The sequence below is a fragment of the Haliaeetus albicilla genome, chromosome 6 (assembly GCF_947461875.1).
Source record: "Haliaeetus albicilla chromosome 6, bHalAlb1.1, whole genome shotgun sequence".
Lineage (NCBI taxonomy): Eukaryota > Metazoa > Chordata > Aves > Accipitriformes > Accipitridae > Haliaeetus > Haliaeetus albicilla.
This window is the reverse complement of record NC_091488.1, coordinates 3,314,946-3,338,908: the sequence shown is the minus strand read 5'-3', so window position 1 is coordinate 3,338,908 and position 23,963 is coordinate 3,314,946. Positions and strand designations below refer to the sequence as shown.

Sequence of the window (23,963 nt, the reverse complement as noted above, 5' to 3'; positions counted from 1 at the left end):
CATTTTAAGTGCAAACTGCAAGCTTATCATGAGCAGAACCCACCATTAGTAAGGAAGCTAAAGAGATGCAGTGTCCCAGGTGAACAGTCCTGAAGGCAACATGCTGCTGGTTGGTTTTAAGTGACCAAATCCTGGATCTTGGCCATTACCTAAATACAAAATGCTGAGGACTAACTCGTCCTTTGAGCATTCCAAAATTCTGAACAAAATAATTTCTCCAAGTCTGAACTTCCTCCAGACAGGGGCATAGCATCAAACAGGAGATTATTAAACTGACACAGTGCAACTCTCTAAAAAAGGTTTCTTGTGGGAGAGGACAGTCTTGTCAAGAACTCAGCAGCCAGCAAGATTAACAACTTTTTCCATGTCCTTGAGTAACAGTTTTAAAAATAATGAACTAGATGTAGGATACAAATCACAAAATTTCTGTTTATCAAGGAAATCAATCATGTCTGTTGGTGAACCACTTTTAGGGAGGAAACAACACTACAAGGATTACACGCACAGTACTGTATTTTCATGGAAGGAGACCTGACACAACTGTTAACAATTTTTCAACACCTACACTTCTTTCTAGGTAAGAAGCCTAGGAAATGGAGCAGACAGAGGCAATCAGAGTTGGGCAGAAAAATCTCCAATTCCTTTGACATCCTCTTAAGAGGAAAAACAACCCTAACAAGAGCAATTCCCTGTTGCTCCTTTGATGAAAAACTGGTGATTCTGTGGGTCACCAGCATTAGTCATGTTTTTTTATAGCTTGCTTTTTTTTTTGGCCACTTCATTTCTCCATATGAGGCAGGCAAAACTGTTACTAAGGTTTTATGTTTCTATTATCCACTAGGTCAGTTCTAGCAAACAAAAGTCTTCACTTACACCCTACCAAATATTTGTATCCTTTCATTGTAACTATGACTGCTTTCTCCCTGGGAAGATGCTAGAGATGCTAGGGCTTCTCTCTGGAAAAATTCTAGTTTTGGATGCATGCTCCAGAACTACTTCAGTAACTTAAGAAAATCTCAAAGACATGCAATAGTATTGTCATTTATGAACAGTAAATTTTTGCAACTCTGAAGTAGTATTCTAAGATTAAGTTCACGTTAACGATCACCTTCTGAAAAACGGTATTCTGCAAAAGTCATAGAAATACACTTACAATCCAAGCTGCTTTCTATAGACTATGTAACACAAGCTATTGTTCATTGTAAAAAAGACTGATTTTGGGAAGCATTTCTGTTAAGAAACATACATTAAAACTTCTCACTTTGTCTCCTGTAATTCTTTAAATAAACTGAATTTAGAATACTTACCTAACCACGTTGCAATAAGAACAGAATCAATTCCCTCTATGGGCTCACATATTCTAGCAACTACTGGATGTATTTGCTGTGACAGGTAGTAGTGAGTATCAACAGTAAGATTGTCTTGCTTTTGCAACTGTTCTGGAGCATATGCTCGCTGGCTGGCACTGAGATCGGATCCATCCTGAGACAGGAGACACATACAAAACAAAGTGTGAAAAAAGTAAAATCCACATTCAGTCTATGCAAAGGATTATGCTTCAAACATTATGCATTATTTTATCACAAAATTGTTACACAATCACTCTTTTTCGGTTGATTTATTATGCATCCAATACAACTCCAGCAGTAGTAAAAAAAAAAAATTGCATTGCTGATGCTGGCATCAACTAGCAAGTTCAAGAATGTAAATCCAGCTTGTATTATTGCAGCCTACACGTGCAAATCAGTAAGAGTAGACAGAGTAAACAGTCCCATCTGTCAATTCTGAAATGCACAATGAAAACACATTGTAACCATCAGCCCAGTTAAAAATATGCAGAGGGCATGCATTTTGGATTCACTTTGTACTAAACTAGCATTATCATTTTGCACAACAAGCAAATTCTAAGTCGTGGATATCAAAACTATATCTGTTTTGCTAGGAAATTTAGATTCCTCAATTCTATAAAGAAACAAATAGAATGCATGGTCAGAGAATGGACCATCGTTCATTGGCATGAGAATAAATGGCAGAGGCAATAGTATCAATCTGAAAGAGCAAATTCTGAAATATTCGGAAAAACTGAAAGAAACACATGGTGACATCTCAAGCCAACAGAGAAACACCACTCAGAGGTTAGAGTATACATTACATTCTTCTCCAACTTGAAAGAGGAAGATAAGAAGAAAATAATTCCATTTAGGAAGGCAATAATTAAATTGAAAACAGTATTCATGGAGGAATTAAGTATCAACTCTAAGATGACATTACTCTTCTGGAAAACGTAACTCATTCAGTCTGTAGATTCATATTTCCAGTCCACAACTACACTAGGAAATTTTTTTTTCATGTGTGTCAAAAATCTTAGAGCAGAACTTAAAAGCAGTATTTTAGCAAGCATTCAGTATAAGAAGTAAACCTTAATGGGGATGGGGGGGGAGTACCACAGCTTATTTTTTGCTAAGTACAGTCTCTTTTTTGCCTTTTTTTACAGCAAAATAAAACTAATGCATGAACACAACACCTTCATTTTTCAGTTAAGACAAGCTACTGACTTCAGTAGGGTCAGCAACCATGGACTGAAAACCCATCACTAATAGACAGACTGCAAGCCATTGGTCCCTCCCACCCCTTTCAGACAACTTAGTATTCAGAACAAAATTAATTTAGGACTATTCAGCTCATCCAGCTGCTTTGCAAAAATAATTACAATGCAATTCCTTCAGCTCCCTTCTTTCAACAAGTACATTCTTCCCTTGTATTGTGCCATTGCTCAGCCGTACCCATGGCCCAGCTCTCATAAGTCTTGGCAGCTTCATCATGCCAGGCTAAGAATTCTCAGTTAAATAAAATACAGTATCTTTCAGTTTGTAACCATGAAGGAGCTGAAATAGTGGTCCACTGTAGAAGTCACGTTGCCAAGTCCATCAGTTTGGCATAAGAGATCCCTTGGTCCATCTAATCCAACCGACACCTTTTTTTTTTTTTAACAGTAAATCCAAAGTGGACTATATATTTGTGAGATAATGACAAACATTTATAGGATAAACATCTGAAAACAGAAAGTTCCTCAAATTCCCCAGTCTATCCAACAGAGGTAGTGCCAGATCCAATGACTATGAACTGAAAAGACACAGGTTGAGACTGGAAATAACAATGACACTATTAACCACTACCACCAATTAATTAGCTAGCTTTCCAAGAATGACAGGCTCTTCACCACCAGAATTTTCTTCTCCTTAAAACAAAGACTGGATATTTTCCTTAAAAATAAGTTCTAGTTCCAAACAGAAATTAATTCAGGGAAATTTCATCAGCCACTATATGAAAATAGTCAGATGACCTGAGCTGATCACAATAGTTCTTTCTGGCTCTATAACACTGAATTTAGTACAGTAAACTGACTATTTTAAACTATAACATAATCTCACTACAAAGAAACATCAAAACATTTTTTCCAGGAGTTCGATTGGTTTTCTTTGCCATCTCTCAAAACAATACCTAGTATTTAGCTATATATAAAGACATTTTTACCTGACAAATGATGTATGACACCGTGTCTCCTGCCTTCACCCTTCGGCCTCCTTGAGAGTTTATCCACATGGCAACATGCACATGTGGCAAGCTTTTTCTGTCAGGATAATCCTGTGGATCTTTTGTCAATGCCTGAGAGATCAAAGGAGGAAACAGAAACATAACTATGAGAAAAGTATTTTACTTCCGTGATGGACAACTCAGAACTGTCAAAGACAAGATTACATAGTAGCTATCCTCATCCATCTACTATTCACAAGTACATTTGCAAGACAAAAAAGAAAGATGAAAAAATTGTAATAAAGGTATGTTCCAGACATTAAGGTCTAGGTACCAGTCCTTCATACTTTAAAAATTTTATTATTAATAAAATGAGAGGATGCTTCTACAATTGCTGTCTGAAAAATGCATTACATTAAAAGCACAACAGTTCAAAACAGTTACAGATATAATGCAATTGTTTTAAAATTAAACTACATTGAAGATGAAAACATTACGCAAAATACAAAAATACAGCCAGAGATTACCCTCTTACCCCTGCACCAGGTCAGGTCATAAAGTAAATCTGAATATCAAGTGGTTAAGTGTATTTAACACTCTGTAGCAAGAGGATACAACTGGATTTAAATATTTCCACGTATCTCATACTACTGAGATTCCACAATGTGTTTTTCCTTTACAGAAAATAAAATGCTACGTTTAAATATTTACCGTCATCCCAATTCTTAGAAACAATTTATACATTTGAGTTAATAGTGAAACACATTATTTATTTTTTCCCAAAGTAGTAAAACAGAGGAACATTCAGCATTTAAAGTGAAAATTATTCCATGTATATCTTTTACCGGGATACTAAGTACTGTTAGATTATTTGCGTCAGAACACTTTTTTTGTTTGTTTGTTTTTAGTCAACCATAAAAATCACTGCTGTCTCCAAGACACATATGACAACCTGAACACACTTCTTAACTGATTGATTAACACAGTCTTACAGAGCAGACAGATGTCTGGCTGGCAAAAGAAAGAGACTTTGGATAGAGCAAATTTGGGAAATCTCTTCTATTAGAAGCATGAGAGGAGCACGTAATATCCAACTCAGTAAAACAGCCCCCTAGCAGGGGCAGGGCGGGGGCAGCTTTTGAAGTTAAAACTACAGGTTTCATTGAGGATTCATAAAAATAAACCAAAACCACAACGCTGTTTGCTAAAACTCCTATAGATAAAGCAGAGTATTTTACTTCTTGCGGCAGTAAAGTCTTGAATGAGATCTCAAAATGACTATTAGCCTTCTTCTATGGAGCTTTGAAGAGAAATAAACTAACAACAGTATGCTTTTATATGGGTTTTCTAAAAAACAGAATGCTTGATTTTTTTTCCATTGCATTCTTCAGCTTATGTATTTTAAACCTAAAATATAAAATAACAGCTTAGGAGAAAACTTCTCCTGAAAGCATGAGCTATCACGTCATTCTCAAAGTGCAGAATCAGCAGGGAAGACAGCAGGATGGGACAAGACACAAAAGTTGTTATTCTGAGGAAGCAAGGCAGGCCTCCAGCCCCACAAGGTATTTTTTCTCATATTGTAGGATCTTTGCAGTATGTTCCATGCTATTCAGTATCTAATAGAACTCTTGATATTTCACAGCATTATAAGGATTAAAAAGATTTTTATCAGCCGTCAATATATTCAGGAACAGTAAAGTTTTTCCAAGACAGAAAAGAGCTGAGACGTCATTTACCTTGTTTATTTCAAACTGATTTACTGGGATCTTGCCATTGATCACATTTTCTCCAATTTCTATGAGCTGCCTTTGAATATTTTCCACGATTATGTCTCGGGGCTGATCAGAAAGAATCTGACCAATTATATAGCTGTAAAAACAGTCCAGAGTTGAAGAAAAGCTTAAGACAAGCAAAGCAAAACCATTACAATAAACACAATCCTCTCTTCCCCTGCGTTACCTCTAGAAATTAAAGAGCCTAAGGATGACGTCTCATGCCAAATTTATAGAAATTTGCCAGGATATTTCATTTTGCATTTTATTTATTTACTTATTGTACTAAAAGCAAATTATTTTAAATAGTTCTAATGTTAAACAGTGATTTGGAATTGTTGAGTGCAACTGGTTTCTATTTTCTGCTCCCATTTCATTTTGCCATTTATTATTCCATAGCAGGTATCTTAAGATGGGGGAGAAGAGAACATATCAAGTAAGCAAAGTCTTGCCTATTTCTGTAAAATGTGGTTGGAAGATCTGCCAGCTGCAGAAGAGTTAGTCACTAAAGAACACTCTCAAACATTTGTATAGCTTTAATTACTAATACATTCCTAACTTGGAAAAATTTGCTTCTATTATGATGCATCTTTTCTTAGAAAATGCAAGTCTTAAGAACAGTAAGCAAGTGTGTGGTGTATTTTTACAGATGTAGAAAAGTATTCATTTTTTGATACATTTGGGCCCCAATTTATTTAAGTTAAGTTTTCAAGAGGCAGTACGCAATACAAGTTGAGTCAGCCTCCAGATGACCACCTCTCCACCCGCTCCAATTTTCTTTCTACAGTGCTAAATGTATTATCTCCATTGAATGTAAGTACGAAAATGCCCTGTGCAATGACAACTAATAAATCATTGATCCAGCATCCATCATAATGAAGCATCAGAAGAGTCGCATTTGAAAAATGGAAGAGAAACAGTCTTGGGGGAAGGGATCACCTCCTCAAGCTGCACCCAGTGCACTTCCAGCTTTATTAGAGGATGCTGAAAGAGCTGACCACCAGCCTCTTTAACCATCTTTGAAAAAAATCTGACCTAAAACCTATGACTCCAAACACTGATAGCACCTACCATTTCCACAAGCTTTCAGCTGTGGTTTATTAAACTGCATATACAACATTGCAACAACTCCAATGCATAGCTTCCACAGAAGATACAAAAACAGACAGTAAAATTAGAGACATTTGGACTGGCACAAGTATAATCTGTTACCAATGCCAAAATGCAACATTTACTATCTCCTAAAAAAATCAGCTAATACGCTCTAACAGTGATGTTAGTTACCAGTCTGGACTTTTCAGGAAACAGCAACGTGATATCAAATGTTTATGAAGCATGTACTGTTTAATATAAAGCAAAGAGGACAATGGGAAAAAGAAACTCACTTTCCAGTCTCTTTTGCAAGATCACACCAGTCTCTCCGGACTATATCCAATCCTTTCAGTTCTTGTTTAGTTACATATTTCCCATCTCCTGTTGGTTCCACAATCAGAGCAGCATATTTCTTCTTCTTTAACAGTAGCAAGGACTTAAAGACTCCATCAATATCAATTTCCAACAGTTTATAGAGCTTGTTCACTTCACTTTTGATCTGTGAATGCACCAACATTAAAACCAAATGCAACACCTTAGTAACTATGGACAAATTTAACTTCCATCTAGAATTGTATCATTCTTAAGTTTTAAAACAAGTAACACTACACACTGTGTGTTTGCATTCACATTTTAAAGACTCGTTAGATATCATTAAGCATGAAATTAAGTACACAGTATTAACTATGAACTACTATTAAAATTAAGGTTCACCCATTGGCTTCTTCAGGATTTACAGCTTGGTATACCTAACTCCCTAATAAAATTAAACTGGGCAGAGAAGCATGGGACTGAATGTGACCTTGCAGATAACTTGACTCCAGCCCGTTTTGCTAGGGCGGCTACTCCATCTAGCCTCTCACATAAATTAAGCGAACAAGGGATTTCAGAGTAGGGATCCACTTACTAGGAAAAGATAAGAGACCGTCATTTATAACATGGAAATTGCTTTATAAAAAAGGTGTCTTGCAAAGGCGCTTTTTTTTTCTCCCCCCTCCAACCAGGGAGGGGAGGGAGAGCTATGACTGCAGACCAGAGCTCTGTGTCTGTTGAGGAAAAACACGCACAAATGGGCAAGTGTTTATTTATACCCTTCCCCACAATATGCCTACTTTTTCTATAGCCTGATTTCTTTGAGAGGAAAAGGTGCCATTTTTCTACACACAGGCTATGTCTTATCCACATACAAAAGCTTGAAATTGCACTTGATATGTTGCCTTAATATAGTACAAAATATCAAGTGGCTCCACATCTCTTACCTCTATTCTAAGAGGATAGAAGTGCAACAGCTCAAAACAGCATGTACCTTTAACAAAGAACTTCAGTTCCAGTACACATTCGCCCACCTACTGGCTCAACTAAAAGTTTCCCACTCGCATTTTTCTTTCTTCATACATTTTTACTTTACTTTCTTCAACAGAATACCTGCATATCACTCCTCAGACATCCTGTTCTGTCTTCACATGTTCTACTCTTCATTTTCTTTCCTCTACAACTTTCATTCCCTCTTGATTTTCAGTATCTCCCTAACCACCCTTACTCCTCTGTTATTTCCAGTTCTCTCGTCAGAGACCACCAACTATGAACTATCCTTTTCTCATGCCTCACTGAAGTTTTATATAAATTAAAGTTCTTTCGCCACCTAACACATACCCTCACTAAGACAGGAACAGTACTTCCAGCATAAAATCTCATTGGTTTTCTACCTAGCTTTGGGCCCACATTACCAGTGTTAACCAAAACTTTCCTTACAAATTTTCCATGTATATGTATTATGTATACGTATACATATATGTGTGTATTTAATTTTTCTCACTTAGCTCTCCCTTTTTCCTATTGCAGTAGCTATCATCACTTTTAAAAATCTGGGGCTATCCTTAGTAGTGTTTTATATCCCTTGTATATTTATAAGTTATGAAGGACATCATGAGGCAAAACTGTTTTGTCAAAAGGTTCGTATTTTACTCGTTAAAGCAAAACAGTCAAACAATTCCTCTGAATATTTTTCTGCTATTTTTTTTCCAAGTCTTCTAAATTATTTTTTCTATATCATACTAATGGAGTGCTTAAAAACCAGCAACAGTGCAGTATTGAATGTACTGGCAAATCTGATTCACAAGGATGCACAGAAAATGAGAAACGTATGAAATTCTGCTGAGTAATGACTAAAAGGGGCATGGATATAAATAATGGGGGTTAAGGGCAGGGGTGAACACAAGCAGAAACCTGTGAGACAAGGCATTAGATGGGAAAATTCAGAAAGAAGATGAGAGAATTTTCTCCAATAGAAAAACAAAATTAATGTCTCGGAGGAATGCTTCATTGCTGAAGGCAACCTATAAATTGACACTCTGCATCAGAACAGAGGTACATACGCTAACTGCTCTCACAGTAACTGTTTGCATTAAACCTGTGTGCCTTCCATACAGTCTACATCAAAACAAAAGTATAATGCATGAAATGTAAATAACCTTCATCTCTGAAAATGATATTTTGGGAAAGAAATTAATATGCAATAGAACAGTGACATTTCTTAAGAGTGTTCCTCATCAACAGATACAATTCTCTATCCTGATAATTTTTTACATGAGTTACACCCCCCCCCATTCTCTCAGTAAACCTGAATCAAAATCAGAAGTATTTAACCTATGATGATGATTCTGTCAGACTTTATAAAAATTATTATCATTTAACTGCTCCTCTGTAACATTTACCCAGCAAATGGGAGTACAGGGACAAAAACCAAATCAGAATGAAACCACACACACACACACGGCTAGAGTGAGATTAAACTTTCTTATACACTGCTATATATACATTTGAAACTAAATATAGTCTTGCAGGTGGCAAACAAAAAAGAGATTGCTTTCTTCCATGCCATCAGCCCTCCTGCTACTTGGTTATGACATCAAGTTGTTATTCCTTTTTCCATGCTCCTGAGATGCACCTACTTCTGAAAGTACCAACCTAGCATGAAAGCAGAAGCATTCTAAAAAACCCCAGAATCACTCTTGCCTTAAAATTACATGACTTTTGTTTAATACCATACTGAAAAAAACCTCAAAGTTTTCTTTGTTTTTTTTAGAGCTTCCATAGCTTTCATTTTCATCACAATTTATTCCAAAACCAACTTCTCTTACATCTTTTCTTTAAAATGTTCTGAAACATTTCTCGCTTGTCTTCCACAATTTCGGAGAGCCGCAAAATTTCCACATCATGAATTGCCAACTGCTAATCAAACAGATCTCTTCCATATCTAGTATACCTTGGAAATTAATATTTGAATTTGCCACTGGAAATCTGATGGCAGATAGAGTGTAACACACACTACATAACTAAACAAAACTAAACTGATAGACATCTCTCATGTCAAAACAAAAATCATTAACATCAAAATTGTGTTCACATTGTAATTTTAACTAATGTGGAGGAATTGTACCTTACATTTTGACTTACCAAGTATTCAGATAGCATCCTGGTAACTTAGGATTAGTAAAAAAAGCTCATTATACAATGAAATGTTTCATTTAATTTAATCACTTCGGAAAACGCACAGAGTAGCTACGTCTGAAGACAGGGCACTGAACTTTTACTACTCCATAGCTTCCATACATCGTCAAATTCTTCCTTGTGGCCTATTCTCTGCTTATGCCATAGAGTCCTCTCTTAATACCATCTGCTCCACTCAGTGTTATAACACAGACATGCAGGAAAGCTCTAAAAAGAAAAAATTCCTTACCTTGTTCCCGAGCTTGAAGACCTCATCCAAATTGGTGCTATTAGTATTTATCATAATGGAATCTGTGTCTCCATAAATCACTTCAAGGTTCATCTAAATGAAACAAATTGCTTTGAAAAACAAAACAGAACTACTCCATCTTTTTAAAGTCCCACCTCATTTTCAAGATTCAAAAATACCATTATCTGTATATTATCCCTTAAATACTAAAGAGCAGAAAAACGTAAAGTAAGTTTTTACTGAGAAGTCTGTACATTTCATTAAGACGTACATGAACTTAAAGAGAATGATGAAACTTAAATCACTGATATGTTTAAAAAAAAAATCACTGTTCAGTTGTGTACCTAATATAAGTGGTTAGAATTTTACTAAATGAATGCTAGAAAAATAAGTCAGTGAACAAGTCTAATCTTGAGAAACAGCAGGAACTCTAATCAGAAATAATTTTGGACTGCTAGGACACAAGAAGATCACTTAGACTCAAAGACAGCTGGACAAATTCAGACTATTCAGATGAGGCATTTAGCCAATGTGCTTGAAAGATAATACCACAGTCAGGTATCCTATCCCATTTGTAGCCATCACAATACTACTGCAAAAAAGTCATTCTGGACTTAAAAACAAAACCCAACCCAAAAACTTAGATACTCTATTTCAAACAAATCTAGTGAAAATATTGGCTGGTGGATACCATAACTGACAATACCACAGTACTGCCCAGATTAGGCTGCTCTTCTTACACTTTTTCAGATTATGCAGGTGGCTTCATATTTCCATTTTCTCACTCCCATCCTTTTTTTTTTTTCCTACTGTAATCTAGTTACATGTGTTAGTCCTCCCTGGGGCAGCAGATCTTTCAGGGAACAAGGCACTCCTTTTGCATAAGGATCTAGCTACTATCACCCACAAGTTTTGCATCCCCAGGTTGAACTACTGAACAATTACACCTGGAGATGAACACAAACACGTACTTGATTCCTTCTCTCTGACTGACACTCTGCCCTTTGTATCATCTCTCATACTGATCCTTGTAATAATTCAAATGCCCTGCTTGGAAAAGATTGTGTTCAAACAGCAGCCAGACTGCCATAATACTCTGGGATAATGGATCAAACTCTAGACAAACCGAGGCACATAAAAAAGCCTGAGGTGCATATGAAAGGCATAGCAAGGAAAAAATGTCACCAAAAAAATGGGCAGATGCATCCAATTACATAATATTAACTTGAAAAAATGAAAACCTGATGTTTTCAGTGGTGGAAAATCAATGCAGCTGTAAAAACTGCAGCATGGCTATGTCCATGTTGAACTCCATATAGTCAAAAAACCACCCTGTGACAGAGTTTAAAGGATGCCAAAAAATAAACCATAATAAAACACTAGAACACATGGTGTAACAGGTCTATGAGTAAACTCTAATTAGCACTGTTGCTAATTTCCTTGAAACAGTCGCACATAGGCTTCAAGCAGGGGCCAGATCATATCTGTGGTAGGAAAAGAAAAAAAGCTATAATCCATTAGGAAGGATTACATTTGTAAACCAGGCATCCTAAGAAGTGATTTCAGGTCTGTTTGGGTTACAGTTCTCCTAGAATAAAAAAAATTTCACCAGGTGTGCTCTTTAAGGGTTGTTGTTTAATGAAAATGCTCAGCATTACCTTTTGCACCATCTCCTTGGTATGCATCAAAATCTGAAATAAAAAAAATAATCAAAGATTAGTGTATGATATAATTACAAGCTAACACATGCAAACATATCCATTAGGTTGCTAACTCCAAATGCTCTCACCTTTCAAAACAAAGCAAACCACCTCTCTCCTGGCAACACACAGTCACCTCAATACTCCCATTACATGAGTAAATTCTCATCTGACCTTGTATTAATGCTATTATTAACTCCCCTAAAACAAGATTAAAACAAATCTCAAAATTGCATGTGCACACACACATTCTACCTTAGGAAAAAAAGAACATTGAATCAAATGCTCAAATAAAACCTAATCAGGAAGTGCCAGAATTAAGCCTCTTTCAGTAATATAGGTCAGTTGTCTCCTCCATATCCATCATCTTATCTCTTGATGTCATTGAGTCTTTTCCCCCAAAATGTCCTGTCTTACTCAGTAAAGCCTGGATGCTGCTCACTTAACAAGAACCTAGTCAAAAGGTTGATTACCCTTAGAGTGATCTCAAAATGGGTCATCAAAAAACAAACTCCTTAGGGAAACCACAACTGGGACAAGGAGCTGGGATAGAGGTAGGATAAAGATGTTGACTCAGTGAGCAAATCCGTGTGTAACGAGGTTTGTTCCTCAGCCAAGAGCTCATCCCAAGTTCCCTGAATGCTCTGAATAGCAATTCTCTGAACCTTAGAAATAGCTATAGAGACTTCACATGAGTAGGCTCCTGCTTCCATCTCTAATACTGGTCAGCATAGGGGAGAGGGGTGGAAGAGCGTACCATCTGAAGCCACAGATACAGCTGTAGCGCAGAAAAGACAAAGTAAAACTAGCTTGATGAACAAAACGTGTAGCTGCTGCAGCAGGAAGGGCTTGGTGAAGTTTGCACAGCTGCAAAAGAACCAACATCTGGTCCATTCCTTCAGTCACCTGGCCATGTTTCCACTGTATTCCCCATTTCCTTTCTCATCAGCATCCTGGTGCTCTGGCACACAGCTCCAGATTCCACCTGGTTAGTCCCAGTTCCCTGGTTTCAGTCCTCTCCATCCCCACTCAGCATAAACTTCAGTTCTTTTTCAGCTAGTCCTGCTACTTATATATTTATACTTTAAATTTTCTTAAAGAGGATTACTTTGAACCACTTGTTATATTGATGATAGATCAGAGTCTGTTAGGTGAACACGAACAATTTGGTACTCTAGCTTTAAAGATAGTCAGGCAACACACTATTTTAACAGGTTATATTAAATTCAGTAACCTAGTCTAAGTTTTATTATTTTTCATACATTAAATTGCAATACTCCTTGGCCATATTTGCCAAAAAGGCAGAATTATGACTTGTAGTCAAGAAGTCTGTGACAAGGAGCTGAGCAGTAGAAATTAGCAGGGATGAGGAAAGAAAAAGGAGAAACAGGGAACAGCTGGCCATGCTTAGTGGGAGTACGACCTTCTTCAGGGAAATCTCATTAATTTCGTAAGGCCAAGGAGCCTAAAATGAATGCAAGAGTCTTGACTATCATGATATTGACTATTGCTATTACAGCAAGCAATTCTGAAACAAAGGTGGAATGTCCGCCTCTACATAACAGTACACAAACAGGATGACAACGCTGTCATTCCTTCAACATTAACGGCAAGTTTTTTTAATATTTCTGAACCCTTAAACAATGAACGATGAATACTAAAGTATGATGCTCCACTACGCTTTTTCAGTTTGTTTTAAATTATGCACCACAGAATTATGCACTAAAAGCTATATTCCACTGGCATTCTTAGTTTTGCAATGCTTGACTTTGCAAACTTAATGTTCTGTTTCAGCATAGTTTCTGTTCAGACACATTTCCTAGCCGCTTTCATCTTCGAAGAAAAATCACTGCACCTAAGGATGGACTCAAGTACAAAGACACGAGCTAAGCAAACATAATATACCACTCCCTTCAAGGCCCTTAAGGAAAGGTTAGGTTCCAGACCACAGTGTAACTTTGACACAGCTGACTCACAATGAACGTCCTTATCAGGGTTATTCCCCAAGCACATACGGATACCTATGGATTTACAATCTCTGGGTCAAGTTCAAAACATCCAGTTGGTTTATAGACCATCCACTGATGCCGCAAACTAGGTACTCGGACAATGTGATGACTGAACACTGCTGATGTCCCAAGCTGCAAAAAGCTCAGCTGGCCTCAACCTTCTATGTAGACAAAAAAGAACAGGAAGATGGTCAGTCTTAACTGCAGATTCATTCTAGGCTGAATGTGCTCAGATGCACCCAATTCCATTTTAGTCAGAACCTTAAAAAAGATATTCCACTCGTATTCATCTCCTAGGGAGTGATTCAGATGGCACCACCCCACCACCTTTCCATGGAGTTTTGAAATTATTCTAAAGACACATATCACTGGTACATGACATCAAATTTCATATACAGTAATCAGAGTTCTAGCTTATTCACCACCCCACCCCCCCTTTCTCTCACTTAATTAGCTAACTCCTACAGAGAAAGGTTATACCTTTCCCTTAGTACTCCAAAAGCAAACAGGAGTCCCCGAAACAAAATTTTAAAATTGGACAATTAAGAGTTTACATGTAAAAGAAAAGAAGGCCTACCATTTTTTCCCTTGATAATCTCTGGCATTTTCTACTTCATTCTCTGAAATAATGCTTTCTATTAATAGTTAAAAAGATAACTTTTTTTTTTAAAAAGGATTACACCCTACTAAAAAAAATTGTTTGGCTGTGCAAAGACCATTTCTCAATTGTCTCCAAGGACAGCAGTGGATGTAAGTAGTAACAAGACAGTCACAGACAAGTTAGCTTCATCAAGTGAATGGCATATGCTAGTGCTACCCATTCTGACAGGAGATCACTTGTAAGTGCCAACAGCTACAAAACAGAAGGTTATAAAGGCTTGCTAAATTCATTAATAAGGCAGTCGGTAGTTATCTGATTTCACAGCAACACCTGCATATTTATCTTTTCATTACCAATTGGATGATGGAATTTTTTTCAAGCACATTTCAAAAATCTGCCAACTTCAAGTGTAGAAAAAAAAATAAACTTTGTAGTTAATTTTTCCCTTAACAAAGTACAGCTGTTGAGAATAATTGTTCAAGATCTTACCCTGTAATGTCAACTGCAGCAGAACAAAGAGTATTTAATTAGCAAATCTATCCAGTAATTCAACACCTATTATATAAAATGCCTTCGTGATTTTATTCAGGATAATTTGCTAAGAGGGTTATTACTGACATTCAGATGAAATTTAAAATTCCTACGCAAGTCGAGTCATAATAGCAGTAATGATCCCCCCAATCAGGAGATACTGTGTCACACAAGGTTCTTTTGCAATGCAGCAGCCGATTTCCTGACTTCTTAATTCCTGGGCTCAGCTCAGTGAGAGCCCTTCATGCCAATATTTCAGTCAGCCATACATCCTTAATGGGACTCTATTAAAATACCTAGAATAAAAATTACTTTTTTTTTTTTTTTTTTGTTAAAAAGAATGACAGCACTGCTATCATATCAATCATTAGCAGTTTCTCAGAAATGCACAGAAAAGGAAGGGAGGTTTATAGTGAGGCTGGGAAGACAGAAGAAAGAAGGAAGAGAATAGGAAAATTGTTACTCGGTAGTTTCCTTTTGCAAATAATATTGCACTGCTCATGAGAGCTGGATTGTGTCCTACTGCAGGCAGTCCAAGTAGGAAGAATTAATTGCCTGGCAACCCATCTGTACAGCCATGCCCCCTCCCCCCAGCAAACATATACTTCTAAAAACCTGTGAACTTCTCAGCACAGCGAACATCTGTGAAATTCTATTTTAACTTTTTTCTTGCAAAAGCAAGACTAGAAACACATTCTCTCACCCATGAACTGCAAGTCAATATAAACTGAAAGATTGTAATTGCAGACAAGCAATCAAACTGCAAAATTCCCTGTCCTACTTCTACTCCAACTCACTAATTACTTAATTAAATGAGGACGTAATTTAAGAAAGGGAATGTTTAAAAATAAATAAATACACAAAGAACAGCTTTACTATTATCCATTACATCAAGTATTTTGAAAGATTCCTTATTTAAAAACCACTAAAGAGTACCTTCCAATGAGAGGATGCTTATGTGAAAAAAAGCTAACATACCTGAGTTAAAAAACAATGGGACAGGGCACAAAACTAACACACTGATGCAAAGATTTCTCCTGAAGACACACAAACTTTCTGTAGATTCCTAGGGCCGCAGATGTGAAGGAACCAAAAGGGAGACTTAAGACCAGACTGAAGACTGACTGCAATGATTACAAAAATATTGCGCCAAAGATGCATACCAAAAAAAACCAAAACAAACCAAACAAAAAAAAATCACTTATGCATAACACTCTTAAGGCCTTGGCAAAAAAAAATGTATTTTTGAAGACTACCTGTAGTTATCTAGTGTAGACCTCATATTTTTTTCCATCTCAGCTGTCTACTTCTGCAATTATATAGTAAGAAAATAATTCTGTCATCAGCTTTAGAAATTCATATTAGCTAGTCCTTCCCATGACACAGAACAAATGGGCAGGAAGAACTGTGTTCCAGTATGTAACACCAGTCACTAATCTATGTAAGAAGTATTTCTGAACCCATGTATTTTTGCAACCTATTCATTAGCTTTGCTTGTATTTTGTGATAAGTAGCCTCTAGCACTGATAAACCATGGCCACAGGATGCTGCAAAAAGATTTTATTAAGGAGGATTTTCAAAAAAGGTTTCTATCGCTGGACAAAAAGGCACATATGCCACAAGCAAAAGTGAAAGAAAGATGGAAGCCTTCTTAGCCACAAGGAATGAAGCACCACTATATAGCTTTTTCATTAGACAAGGGACTTAGTTTATGAGTGACCAGATTCAAGTAGTTAATAAATAAGTTTGTTTCAAAGAGTATTTGCTGTACTTGGACAATGCATTCAAAGTTACATTTCCCAAAAACCTTCACTCTTAGGAAATGTTAACAGCATCAGAAATACACCCCACCCTGCCAAAATTTTCCCTTCCAGGTGTTTTGTTTTGTGGGTTTTTTTCATAAACACTGAAATTAACTGTCCATACTCCACCCAACAAAGTTGACAGACGTTAATACAACTTTGATAGAGGCTGCGTATAAAGCCAGTCTTGGATGGTGCACCAAAACCAAAGGGAGAATGGTTCCAAGGGCTGAAGCAGTGTACACAAAGATTCAGTAACACGTTTACATGCCAACAAAAGGTTGGATCTTCTGCCTCATGAACAACAGAAAACACAAAAAAGGCAACAATAGAAACATGCTGAACACAATCAAAATCCTGTGTATCTTTGTCACATTTTGACAAGGAATGCAAAGATGACAGTAAAACACTGAAGATGATGATGTGAATCAAATTACAACTTGAAGACAATGTTCCCTTAGTGCCAGAAACAACTACACTTTTAAAATTCTACAGTACCTCTATTTCAAGTATTTGTGGTGGGTTTCACTGAAGAGAATAGGAAAACCAGAATTAACTCCTTACCAAGTTGTACAATTATTGGTTATTCTGCACAATATATTACAAACCATGCTATACTAAAGCAACTTTTGCCTATTTTGGAAAGGATTATTTTCGTACTAGAATGAAAGAAAAAACAATGAAATAGTCCTGCAGCTTTGGACAAAAGTTTAAAAAAAACAAACACAAAAAAACCCAAACAAAAACCAAACCACAAACAAAAAACAACACCCAAAAACGTCGGTGTGGAAATTAATTTAGAATCTTGGAAATGGAGGAACTGAGTGCCCAACAATGAAGTTGAACACTTGGGTGTATATAAGGTAACCGACCCAGTTCTGACCTCACTTCATCATCCCAGAAGCAGTAACAACACAAAGTCCAGGTGAATAACTAGCTGTGAAAGATGTCTGTACAGCATGGGCATCTCCTAACCCTCCACAGTCAGTAATGCTCCTGCCAGACAAACCAAACAGCAGAACCAGTGGCAGTTCCTAGAGAAGCACCAGGGCTCACAGCCCACCCACGGGATTATTTTCTTTCTGACCAACTCATTCAAAACTGAAAGCCTAAAACAAATGAAGGAGCAGGGAATTTTTTTCCCTGTTTTACTCCATAAAAAAATAAGATCTGCAACACCTAAAAACCCTTGAAGAACATGGTACTCAAACCAATTTCAGCTTATTAACTCTTAGGAATATTTTTTTATTTAAGTCCATTAAATAATTCTATGCTTGATGAACATTTTGTACTTAAATGTAAGACGCAAAGGTAGCTTTATACTTAATAGGAAAACCTTTTGTGCATTTCAAGTACACTGCAACTACATCAAAAGCTAACCAAATCACAAACCATAAGTAAAACCACTTCTAATAAGCAAGAATATGACACGCATCATTTACTATTTCCTAGTAAAACCAAAACATGTGTTAAGTTGTTCAGTATTTCAATGAATACAGACAAGTATATCCTCCATAGAGAAAAGAGCAGCATTTGTTTCAGTGAAATGAACAAACATTTAGACAGGAAAGCTTTATTTTGCTTTGTTTCCCAAATTGAACTGGTTTAACATATTCAGCAATAGAGAATCAGTCTTTCACTAGAAAAAATAAAATGACAAGAACAGTAAATAATTAAAATTAATTACTTATAAACCAAGGCTTCCTGTTTGGTGAGACAAGTTAGAATCTAGTCAAGGTTTACACCAGAGCACAGAGATTTTCCTCCGAATAGCAGCAAAATCTATTCCCAAGTAGGGAAGAATAACCATACCATTCTCCACATCAGGTTTAAGTGGAACTATATTTTTAGAAATTATCTTTCAAATATATAAGCGTGTGTCTCAATCTTGAGGTGATAGGAATGTAAGTACTGTCTCATCTCCCAGATAAGTTACTCTCATAGCCATGTAACTACAAGTCCTAGAGAAATCAGGGCGTAGGTTTCAGAATCAAAAGTGAAGACAGTTTTTCAAAAAGATCAAGTATTTCTGTAAACCAGAAAAAGAAATAAAGCTAATACTCTAAAGACTGAAATATTTTTTTTAAGCAGTGGATAAACTCAGTGCACTATCCAAGATGATGACAAATTCCTTGAGAATCAAATCTCCCCCCCACCTTTTTTTTTAGTCAAAAAATTAGTAACCAGGACTCGCAAGTCTATAAGGCCCTCCTCCTTTATCTTCCAACTGTTAAAGAAAATTTCATTACAAAAAGAAAGGTGTAAGAAAGAAGAAAGAAAGGTGTAAGAAAGGTGTAAAGGAAAGGCCCTTTAAGGCAAGAAGGGAACGTAGAGTTGGCAGGAAGTGAACCTGGATTACTCTTCTAAGGTTCTCCCGGTCAGCATCTCTTAAATAATAACCACAACTTATATGCTTGGAGAAAAGGGAAGGGCTGGGGAAAGACAAGCAAGTGCTAAAGAGAAAAACAAATGCAGAAAACACTTCCTATCTGCTATGTATTCTTAAAAGAAAAAGGACTGCTACTGAAAAATACAGCCTTTTTCTGGAAGAACCATAGCCATTTTGCAATAGGTACACTGAACAGGGCAAGGCAACCTCTGTCTAGGTACACGTATATTCACTGAAAGTGATCCTGAAATTTTATAGGAGATGAGAGGACATGCTAGTCTTGGTAATGAATAGATTCTGTATGAACGTTGTGTCCATCAAAAAAAAAAAAATCTTTGTAAGTGGTTCGAACTGCTTTAAAAGTAAACTGTTCTTTCATCTTGACTAAGTGGTTTTCTATCAAAGCAACATCTATTCAAATTCTGAAAAGTACTTTAGCCTCTAATTACCCTCCTAAGAAAGTTCTCTTACCTAATTTCTTAAATGTCATGCAAGATTTTCACAAAGCATGTAATTTTGTTTCATTAAATTAGATATATTTAGACAACATGACAGTTGTTTTTATGAAGTTAAACAATACTCATTCATAGTCCACGGTTGCACAGCTGGTGTCAGCAGCAGGGTTTTGGTTTTTATGTTCACGGACCTCCTTTTGAGGACCAAGAATTGCTTGGACAAGGCAGGATCCAACTCACTACATGGGGCAGAACCACCTGTGCCAACAGACTGCCCATCCTGGTAAGGAGAGCTTTAAACCAGGACACCCCAAGTGTCTCAGTGCCACCTTTAATGTCATCTCCCTACTCTGAAGAAAAGGATCATTCTGAAAGCCTCCAAAATAATCTGCTCCAGATCTGATACATTGTTAAGCCTCTCTGATTAAGGAAGGAGAAGTTCCTATACATTCAGCTTCCTAACTATACTGGGATGTTCAGGTTTCCACGGAGCTACTCAAATGCAAAAGTTGAGAGATCAGGTGTAAACAAATGCCTAAGGGTTCACAACTGTACTTAAAAAACAAAGCATGTGGTGAAAGCAAGTCCTTTTAGGATTGCCCAGACGGAGGGGGGGGGCGGGGAAGAATCTGCTATAAGATGGATCTTGCTGCATCAAAGAGACATAACAGGGTAAGTTTTTTATCATGCAGGAGCATACACACAAAGTGCTGGAAACCAGGAACACTGTTGCTGCAAGTAGAGAAACCTTAGTCTTTGACATTGTGCCACCTTTCCTGGTTACAACGGATAACTGAACGAAATTCAACAAAGATTATTCCAATTCCAAAGAACAATGAAACCTGAATGAAATAAGCACTGGTACCAAATGAAGATTTTTACCAAGGTGCCTATGCAGGACTAAATAACTACCAGTGCTCAAGTCTCAGAAACTCACAACCACATTTGGTACTGATCAAAGTAGAGAAAAAGTAGGAGGAGGGCAGGTACCATGTGCAGTATGTCCAAACATCAGCCACTGTATTGATGTGGCTCCTACACAGTCTCTTCAGAGTAGCCCCTGTGGCAGCTCCTAACTGCCTTCCTAAGTGGTATCAGGGAAAGAAAACGGTTTCAACTCCACATGGGACACTTAACCTTTCCTGCTTCAGGCAAGACCTAGTGATAGCTCCAAGGATGTCAAAAGACAACAAGGAACATGCATGGTTAATAGCATGAAGCCTCAGTCAGATTTCCTATTTGTTCAGTGTGACCACTGTACAGCACTTGATGAAGCTGACTTGGATGCAGATGGAAAGAGCTCCTGAGGGTTTGTCAGTGTCAGACACAGTCTTTTTAGAGTATCTCTTCAAAATGAGCTTCCCTAATTCTCTAGATATGTCTGACAAAAAAATTAAGATGGAGCTCTTCAGGACGTAAAAGATCCCCAAAAAACAAAGCAAGCACTTACAAAGCATGTCAGAAATAAAATCTACTGGCCTACCAGATGATTATAAGATGTATGGCTAATTTCTGCCATACTTAGATCTCAATGTAGAAATAGAAATACATTTTTAAAAAAAAAAAGCTCATTTAAGGTTTTTAGCTATTTTTAAACTAACTACAAAAGAAAATTACTAGTTAACAATCCTAAATTGCTTGTTAAATAGGGCTTGCAACTCTAAGTCAGGAATAGGAACTGTAGGGTAGGTTGGGGCAACTTCACCTTCCAGACTTTACGTATAAGGACATAGAAGAAAAAAGGGCCCATGCCAATGGAAACTACTGCCTATCCACAGATATCCACAATAACATACGTATTACAGACATTTAAAGGAGCTAAGGATGGAACCATATTTGATGTCATGGACCTCGCACAGAAACAGAAACATGCTCCATGACACAATTTTGTGAGTACTCCAACTGAGAAAAGCTGAGCTTCATGCAAAAGAAAATTCCTGAAAGGGACCACCTTATTATCAGCCTTTAAGATTTCAGCAGTTAATCGTCAACTGGTCAATTACCTGAAATTGCAGTCTAGGGCTTTTTTAATACCATTTGTAGCCTGTCTCATAACCGAGGACACTTACACTGTTTTTAAAAACAGAACAAAGTTAGAGGCTTATCAAAGCATGCAATTTAATTTTTCAGGACTATGAACTCATGCAAAGAAATGACAGTTTCAGAAGTTACTTTTATGCATTAGTCTGTCGTTAAGCACTCCACGTACAGCCCACCCATTTCAGTATTTAGAGTTTTGAAATTAATAGCAGTATGGCTTCATTACTAATGAAGCCAAGTTGTTAAGTTGTCATTGTATAATACCACAGGATATGGATTTGTTTGTTAATTGTAAAGAATATGGAAATATGAAGACTAGGAAAACAAACAAATGTATTTAACCTTTCAACATGACCCTCTAGGAGTCCAATCCAAATACTGACTTTTAGCCACACATCGGATTAAAGTAGTGGAGTTTTGCCACTCACTCAATCCACATAATTCACCTAAAATGATATTGCTCAACAGGAATATATTTCTATTCTAATGATGGAAAAACCTTAATTATAAATGCAACTAAAGCATGCTACCTCCATAAATCCATTACTGCAAGAGAGGCATGCTGATTATTTTTTAAATCCTTAATTTGTCATTTAGACCTACTGTTATCTCATTTGTAAAGAATTCAAAACACATTTGCACAAAACTAGATTTCTAAACCATTAACAATGTTTATAAATCTCTCACTTATTTCCCTACAATTTGACAGGATTGATTTCATGTTACATACTTTAACTCAATCAGTCTTTGACTTTGGAAATTTTCATTTAAATTCTTCATCCCACAAATTCTGTTAAAGAAAGAACATCACAACCTAAAGGTTTTGTTTAATCTAAAAACATAGCTAACAAGCTTTCCTACTTCTTATTACAGGAGTTTGAATCATTAATAAAAAACCTCAGCTTTCACTCATATGCCAAGGAAGCCTTCTTTCAAAGCTCTCTCTTGCTCTTACTTTTCAGTTTAAATAGAAGGCACCAGCACTAATTTACATTATTGTCACACCAGTCATTCAATATTCTCATTAGAATTATACCTGAAATGAGACCTGCAGGGCCCTGAGAGAAGTTTTAGTGCCAATATAATAATCCAACCAGAAGCACTGGTCGACAGTGGCTTGATTTCATCCACTACTATTACAGATACAAATGTTGCTAAGCTTCTTTTTAATGCCTTTAGATTACTAAAGATGTCTAAAATAAACAAACAAACCAACCAACCCCCAACACGGAAGGAAAGATAGGGATACGTTTTAAGAATAGAAATCCCCATAGGAATTTTCAGGTATTCTAAGACTTGGTTTGAACTAAAAAAAATATAAACAAAATCACAGAATTACAGACGGGTTGAGGTCAGAAGGGACCTCTGGAGGTCATCTGGTCCGACCCCCCAGCTCAAGCAGGATCACCTAGAGCTGACTGCCCAGGACCATGTCCAGACACCTCTGAGTATCTCCAAGGACGGAGACTCCACAACCTCCCTGGGCAACCTGTGCCAGGGCTCGGTCACCCTCACAGTAAAAACGCACTTGATGTTCAGACAGAGCCTCCTGTGTTTCAGTAAACAAACAAACAAATCTATCAGTCTTACCATTAAATGGCACAAACACCATGAAAAAAGCCCATACACATTCCCTTTAGAGATCAGAAGAATAACAAGTGCCCAACCTCAAGAATACTGATATTTTTACTTACTAAAAAACATATTAAATCTGCCGGGTAAAAAAAAACACACCTGCCCACCAACCTCTGGAACACTTAAGAGATACTGCTGCTTTCTGACATAGGTGACACTATTTTTAGAATGTCCTGATGAGCTGCAAAACAAGAGATTTGAAAGGATTTTCCCAGGAAATATACATGCAATACAGCTGATAAGAGACATCTTTTCTCTTTTATAGGTCATATTCTTTTCTGAAGCAGGGTATCCTGGGTCCTTTATGTTCATTTATAGGAAGATATACACTTTAATATTCAAAGTCAAGAACCAACCACAATCTGACCAAGATCAATAAAAACGTTACCCTAAAATATTATCTAGAATGGACTTCATTACATCTTTCTTGAGCTTCTGATCTTATGATACTGGCAGCTACAATCTTAAAAAAAAAAAGGGGGGGGGGGGAAGGAAAAAAAAAAAAAAAAGGCTGACATGAACCTCCACAGTTCATCTACTAGCCCATCACTGTATGGTTATTCAGATCAACTACATTTAACTACATGTCTAGAATAGATCAGATGTCTCATCCACCTGAACTACTATGATTTTTCTGTTTCAGTTCTCCCTTTTCATGATT

The 23,963-nt window shown here is 36.9% G+C and overlaps 1 protein-coding gene across 1 annotated transcript in view; it reads right to left on the bottom strand.

The window, feature by feature from the left end:
* Nucleotides 1-23,963, bottom strand: part of POLA1 (DNA polymerase alpha 1, catalytic subunit) — a 201,324-nt gene that overhangs the window by 117,619 nt on the left and 59,742 nt on the right. Inside the window, exons 27-32 of the mRNA XM_069784870.1 lie at nt 11,799-11,831; nt 10,141-10,233; nt 6,695-6,900; nt 5,274-5,406; nt 3,535-3,666; nt 1,308-1,482 (exon numbers count right to left, since the gene is read on the bottom strand). Of these exons, the coding sequence (XP_069640971.1) occupies nt 1,308-1,482; nt 3,535-3,666; nt 5,274-5,406; nt 6,695-6,900; nt 10,141-10,233; nt 11,799-11,831 (772 nt within the window). The remainder of the gene's footprint in view (nt 1-1,307; nt 1,483-3,534; nt 3,667-5,273; nt 5,407-6,694; nt 6,901-10,140; nt 10,234-11,798; nt 11,832-23,963) is intronic.